Raw genomic sequence first — 6,992 nt, 5'->3', positions numbered from 1 at the left:
GGGGCGCGGGGGCGGGAGCAGAGCAGCCGTCGGGGTCCCCCGCCCGCAGCAAGAAGCCGTGCCGTCCGCGCGGGGGCCAGCGCCTCCACCCTCCCCGCCCCTGCCTGCTCCTTCGGGGAGGGGAGCCCGGACCGCGCCCCCTGCCCCTCGTCCTGCCTGGAGAGGGCCTCAGTGCGAGCAGGGGGCCAGCGCAGGGGGCCAGCGCGGCAGCACCGAGCCCCCAACTAGCCCGAGGGCGCCCCAGCCCTAACAGTTACCCCCCCGAGGTCCTCGGTGCTCAGTGCTCAGGAGGCTGGGGAGAGATGACTGTGCCCAGGGGACGCTTTCTCCTGCCCTAAAGGGAAACTGACCCCAGGGCCAGGGCTTCTTGAGGGGACATCAAAGTCTGGGCGGGCCTGGGGCCACGTTGTTTCACACCCATGGGGGAAGCTTCTACTCACAGGGCTACTACTGGTGGGATCCTTTAGGAAGAGGAGGGCAGCAAGGCCAGGCCTGACCTCTGGAAATGGGACCAAGGGACAGTTGACAGGAACCCAGAGGCCTCTCCCACCCAGCTTGGCCCTTGGGGTGGGTGCCCTCGGGAGCCTCAGGCCTTCTCTCGGGAGCATCCGTGTTCAACAGATGAATCAGACCCAGTCCTTGACTCAAGCCACAGCCAAATGGGCAAACAGAGCTGGCCGGAGGGCAAGCAGCGCAGCCCACTGCAGGAAGATCAGGGAGCTCGGGGGGGNCCTGAGAGGACCTCGCAGGGGCCCTGAGCTTCCTGGAGGAGACAGAGGGCTGGATGCCGACAGGACCAGGTAGGCAAGTGCGTGGCCGGCTTGAGGCCAAGCAGGCCCAGCGATGGGCAGGCTGGAGCTCAGGAAACACAGTGCGAAGAGTCCAGGTGGCAGGGAAGTGTGCTCCCTAAACACCCTGGTCACAACGTGTCTTTCTTTAGGCGTGTCCTCCCCCGGACGGCACGGGGGCCCTGGCAGCTGGGTTTCTGGACACGGGGCATAGGCCCTCCAGCCTGGGGAAGGGTGGTGGTCCTCAAAGCTTCCCTCCCTCTGGGGACAACATCCAGACAGGAACTAGAGTGCCACAGCGGTGACGGACCAGGAGGCCGGCCTGAGTGAACTCCCTGGTCTGTGCCCCTCCGCCACGCGCTGAGGACGAGCAGTGTCAGAGTGCTCAACAGCTAGCCACCCACGAGGCACGGGCAGTGACCCCCAGGGGTGTCCCTTGAGAACAGACAGGAAGGCACTAGTGCTAAGTGACTCCTTGCAGCTCCCAGGGACATGCCGCCTGCAGCGGTCGGTCCAGAAGTAGCCCAGACTCCCAGGGCTGCGACCATGGCCCCCAGGGCCACCCCCAACCTGGAGCTGTGGACTAACAGAGGTGTCCAAAAGAGCTTCCCATGGGCTGTTCTTCTCTAAGCAGAGGACCTCATATACCTGGGGACACAGATGTCCCTGACGTGGCCCACACTGGGTACGTCACAGCCCAGATGCTCAAGCTGGCCTCCAGCTGGAACAAGGGAGAAGGGACTGAGACCACCGGCAGCAGGAGTGCCGAGTCGAAGTCCCACGGCCTCGCCTGCGAGTCGGCCCCCAGCTTCGAGCAGGTGAGAGGCCAGATGATGGGCCCCAGGCCTTCGCGCCACTGTCGCTTCACTTCTCCTGCTGGCACACAAGCACCTCCCAGGGTATGTGCCCCACCAGGCCTTTCCAGCCCCCAGAGCCAGTCACTCTTGCCCCGGGCTCTTCTGGCTGATCCTACGCTCCTTCTCCTCCCGGGGCTGTGACTCAGAGCCTTGGCGGCATCGCGTCGACATGTTTACTCGTGAGTTTTCCTAGCAACGCACGGCCAGGCTGCACCGGGCCCCAGAAAACAGGCTACGAGAGGCCTCCAGCAAGGCTCAGGTAATTTAATGAGCTCTACTTATTGGATGAAAGCGTCACCATCTGAAGGAAAACAAACGCAGCTCCAGTCCTCGTGTCAACCCTGTCGCGGCCCAGAGGGGGCTGTCGCCAGGGGAGAGTGTGGCCGGCCAGTCCGCGGCCGGGGCTTGGGCGCCTCACTCCTTGAACTTCCACTCCTGGCGGCACATGGGACAGTGCTGCTGCACCTGCTGCGCGTTCAGCCACTTCAGGATGCAGTGCATGTGGAAGCAGTGGGAGCACTGGCCCCACACCAGCGGGCAGTCGTCGCCCGGCACCTTGCCTGCAGGAGGGGCGAGAGCACCAGGCCGGTCACTCCGAGCAGGGGACCTGCGGATATCCGGCACCTGCACCAGCCCCCTGCAGCCCGGGGGGGGGGGGGGGGGGGGNCTTGTGCTTCAGAAAAGACAGAACTCAGGAGCACGAGCACACTGTGCAGCGTGCACGCATGCACATGCACGCACACGCAGATACACACACACACACACACACACATATGCACGCACACATGCACGCACACCCACGCACGCACGCGCGGATACACGCACACGCACCCACACACACACACACATGCATGCACACACTCACATGCACGCCCACGCATGCCCGCACACATGCATGCACACACACGCAGATGCATGCAAGCGCACGCGCACACACACATGCCCACACACACACATGCATGCACGCAAGAGCACATGCACAGGCCTGCAATGGTGGCCCTCACTCTGCCCTCCCCTGCGAGGGGGTGCTCGGTTGCTGGGAGGGCTCTGGCCGAGCCCACAGGCCCTGCCTCCCAGGGTCCGGGCCCGTGCACAGACACACCACGGCTCTGCCACTTCACGTGGGACACCACGGTTACAGCACGAATCTACCTAGGGACACTCCCCTTCCCCCGCCACCAAAGAGCCATATCTGAACAGGGAACTATTTCTTCTGATCAAGCATAGGAGAGCTGGGGCCTTGGGACTGAGGCTCCTCTCCCAGGCGGCGGGTAAAAGGGAGTGGTGGTTATGGCCCCACCTGTCAGCAGCCGGCAGTGAGCATGCTGCTAACCTCCCACCGCTTTTTCATCTCTGGCCTGAAAGGGCCCCACGTCCAGGGCCCAGGGCACATGCCGCTAGCACTCCATTCCACACGCATGGAAATGCTACTCCCATGGACGGGTACGGGAAGACAGCCACACTGCCTGTCATCAGAAGAAAAAGGGGTCTCTGATTTCCTCTGATTTCCAAGAAGAAAATCCCACCAAACAGCTAGCGCCAACAGAGCACAATGACCTCCCTCAGGCCAAGCGTCAGGTTCCCCGTGGGCACCGAGGTGCCGTGGCTTGCTGCCTCCACCCCTCCTCAGGGTGCCATCCGCCCATCGCTGACCCGGGGGTCCTCTACACGAACAGCTGTACCCAGATGTCCCTGATGCACAAACACAAGGACCAGATAGACAAGCCAGGGCCGGGACAGACAGGACACCTAGACCCCCGTGCCCACTGCCCTTCCTCGACGCCAAACAGACTGCACAATCCTGCAGAGTAACACCACAGACAACGCCGTGCTCCCACTCGGCACCTGCTCCTCGCTGACGGAGGGGCCAGGAACCTTGCGGGGCTCTCAGCCAACCTCACCGCGTTCGGCAACCTCCACGTCACTGCTCTGCCAGACAGGAGGCCCAGGCACGCGGTGCACCAAGGCACCTGCCACTTCTGCAGGGCGGCCCCCAGCCGCTTGGCTCGTGTGGGCGCCAGGTCAGGAACAAGCGTGGGCTCTTCAATGTCCTTCCACGTCTACTGAAAACATGCAGCTCCCCAGTCCCTGAGCAGCCCCTGCCCCGCAGGGGTGCCTGCATCCCACCAGGTCACAACAGCCACCACTATGTCTTTTTATTCACTTGTTCGGGTGGTGTTTTTTGAACTTTAAAAAAAAATCCTTTTTATAATAAAACATCACTGCTTTTCTGAAACTTTGATGACAAAACAACCAGAAAATTATGTACTTGGCAAATACAGAATTATTGTACTCACTCTTCTTCCCCAGCCATGGGGGAAGGGGGGAAATGGGGGACCCTGTGTCAGGAGAGCCCACTCGGTGTGGACACCTGAGATTACACCCCCCCCCAAGCCTCCAGAGCCTTCCCGAGCCCAGCAGAACTCAGCTTGGAATGAGTCCCCTGCAAAGAGAGGATACCCTGGTGGCCCACTGACGGGGGAGTACCCAGGCCACACGGCCCCTCTGAGGCGGGGCTTGTCAGGACAAAGGAGCCACATCCAGTAACATCACCTGCAGGGAGCCCCCGAGGCTGTGATGAGCACACGAGCAGGGACAGTGACTCAGCCAAGCAGCGCTTGTTGTGTCTGCATGGAAAGCCTTTGTAATGAAAACAGCTCTCAGGAAGACACTGACTCCCAAAGCCCTCTGGGGCTGGGAGCGGACCGATCACAGCCTCACTCTGCGTTGGTCCCAAGAGTTCAATTTTAGCAAGAGAAACCTAGTGTCACTTCATCTGTGTGGAGAGCACCTAGGCTTGTCACACAGTTTGCACATTACGACAGGCTCTCAAACGTGACCTCGGGTCTGAAGACCAGGCTTGCATCTCCTACCCTGTAGCCGGCAGGTCCCCTTCCACAGAAACTGAGTACCCGGGCGAATGCGGGTGCCAGCCACAGGCTCAGCCGCACGGCCAGCAGCCAGGCGCCCGGCCGTCTCCACCACACCGCTCCCCTCCCACGTCCAGGGCAGGGCAGGACTCTGCAGCACTTCTCTTTCCAGAAGGTAACAATCTGCTGCTCAAGCTGCAAGTATGTGCCCCTCCAGGCGCCCACAGCCTTTGCTGGGTCCCTAAGGACGCATGTAAGTGTGACTTAAAGCAGACTCAATAAACCCAGACTTTGAGCACTACTACTAAAACTTAACCAACTAGAACCAGTCGGTGATCTTCTAAGATTACATCCCGTCTGAGTAAATCAGGATAGATTAAGTCCTGAGAGAGAAGATCTCCTTTCAGCCAAAGCAAATGTAAAGATTAAAACTACAATATTGGGCGCCTGGGTGGCTCAGTGGGTGAAGCATCTGCCTTCGGCTCCGGTCATGATCCCAGGGTCCTGAGATCGAGCCCCACATCGGGCTCCCAGCTCAGCGGGGAGTCTGCTTCTCCCTGTCCCTCTGCTGCTCCCCATTTGTGCGCTCCATCAAACAAATAAATATAAATCTTAAAAGGTTAAACTTAGAATAAAATCGTATTTGCCTAAAATTCAATAATTTCAATTTCACTGTAAGAAGTAAAAACCCAATTATTATTCTGGGCACTCACCTGACCCCATAAAAAAGTCCTGGTCACTCACAGGACAGAGGGTCCCCTCAGCACTCCCTACGTCCCATGTTCCTCTTGGGATTGCCCCTGTCCCTTCAGGGGTCAATTTGCTTCTGTGTAAGTTCACTTGGGTTTGGCTAAAAACAAAATTCACTGGTGCAAAGACCAGCTTTTGACTTACAAATACACTCAAAGCCTTTCTACTTCACAGAGCAGACTGGGAACAAAGACGAATCAAAAACCACCACAAAGAAGAAATCTGATCAAAGCTGGGGGGGCTCTCTGTGAGACAACCCAACAACTTTGCTAAAAGGTCAGATGCCTTGAGAAAGTTCAGAGAGAGGCGGAAGGGCTTGTTCTATATTAATACCGAACAGCCAGGGCAGAGCAAAACAAACAGTCATGGGTCCTGCCCACATCACGCAGCAAAGAGACACCTACGGACACCCGGGAAAATCTGAGCAAGGACTAGGAATGGGGGTGACCCGAAGGACTCATCATCGCGTCACACATGAGGTGACAGCATTGCCCGTAAAAGGTCGGAGTTACGTTGAGACTCGGCCGAGGTGGAACCAGGCATCCTAGTTCTCGGTTACTGGAAGACACTTGAAGACCATGAAGCAAAGATGGAAAGGTCCCTTATCCATGGTGCTCCTGTGTGCTGGGTGAGGAGAGGGTACCCCTACAATATTCTGGATGCTGTTCTCTCGAGAATCTTCAAACACAGAGTTCTAACATATCTCTCTGCCCCACGGACTTCACAGCGAAGTCTGACCACAATAAGAGACAACACTACTTTTTCTTACAAAACTTTTGATGAGCTCTTTATACAAACATGGGCCCAAACCACCTGGCTTTTTTCTGTCAACTTTTCTTGAGGAAAGGGACACCAAAACCCAATGACTTTGTGCAGTATTTCTGGGGAGATGCCATGGCCAGGCCAGCAGCCAAAGCTCAAGAGGGAGGGAATACAGGGGACACTCACAGTCCGGGCAGCAGCCATTAAAGGCCATCCGGCAGATGCCACAGTTCTCGTCGTTGGCCACCCAGAGCCAAGTGGCCACACCATTCCAGCACTTAATCTTCACCTTCATGGCCGCAGAGCCTACAGGTGGAGGGGAAGAGATCACCTGGGTACACTTAGTCTGCACAGCCACAGCATCCAGGCACCAAAGGAGCGCCGCTCTGAGCCCGAGGGTCAGCTCGCGGCTGGAGCTGCTGCCAGAGCTCTGAGAAATCCGGACGGATAAGCACGCATTTGTCAGCAAGGCCGGCAGGGGCCGGGCCCCGGTGCCCTGGGAAGACAGAGCGCCCCGGAGAGCTAGGCTCCCTACACGTTCAGGGTATCTAAAAAGGCTGCACGATCTGCCCGGCGTCCACGAAACGGGGCATGGGCTTCCACCAATTGCAAAAACGAACCATACGGTACTTTTCAAACGAATATACTAACCTAGGGTTGACACAGCCCCCAACCCAGCTGACTACGAGTTCACACCAGGGAACAACCACCCAGCCCGCTCGGCCTGCGGCCCTGGTCAGCGAGGGGTTTGGTCGGTGCCGCCACCACCGGTCAAGAGTGCGGAGGAGGGGGGTGCGGGGCGGGACCAGGGCGCGGGGAGAGGGTGAAACGCGGGATAGGGGTGCGGCGCAGGGAAAGCGAGGAGCGCGGAGACAGGGTGGAGTGCGCGGAAGGGAGGATGGGAAAGAAGGCGCGGGAGAGCGGGGAGAGGGTGGGGGCGGGGCGCGGGTTCGGAGAGAGGGTGC

At 59.0% G+C, this 6,992-nt stretch overlaps 2 protein-coding genes across 2 annotated transcripts in view; one reads left to right on the top strand and one right to left on the bottom strand.

The window, feature by feature from the left end:
- Positions 1–1,912: 1,912 nt before the first annotated feature.
- On the bottom strand, positions 1,913–6,955 carry ANAPC11 (anaphase promoting complex subunit 11). The gene is made up of 3 exons (XM_011223957.3): positions 6,679–6,955; positions 6,214–6,333; positions 1,913–2,205 (listed from the first exon to the last, which is right to left on the bottom strand). The coding sequence occupies exons 2-3, from the start codon at positions 6,320–6,322 to the stop codon at positions 2,060–2,062; spliced, it is 255 nt and encodes an 84-aa protein (XP_011222259.1). The 5' UTR covers positions 6,323–6,333; positions 6,679–6,955; the 3' UTR covers positions 1,913–2,059.
- Positions 6,321–6,992, top strand: part of ALYREF (Aly/REF export factor) — a 4,206-nt gene continuing 3,534 nt past the window's right edge. Inside the window, exon 1 of the mRNA XM_034641551.1 lies at positions 6,321–6,339. Within this exon, the coding sequence (XP_034497442.1) occupies positions 6,321–6,339 (19 nt within the window). The remainder of the gene's footprint in view (positions 6,340–6,992) is intronic.

Source organism: Ailuropoda melanoleuca, chromosome 13, assembly GCF_002007445.2.
Source record: "Ailuropoda melanoleuca isolate Jingjing chromosome 13, ASM200744v2, whole genome shotgun sequence".
Classification (NCBI taxonomy): Eukaryota; Metazoa; Chordata; class Mammalia; order Carnivora; family Ursidae; genus Ailuropoda; species Ailuropoda melanoleuca.
Note: the sequence above shows the minus strand (reverse complement) of the source record. Positions and strands in the feature narration are given on the sequence as shown.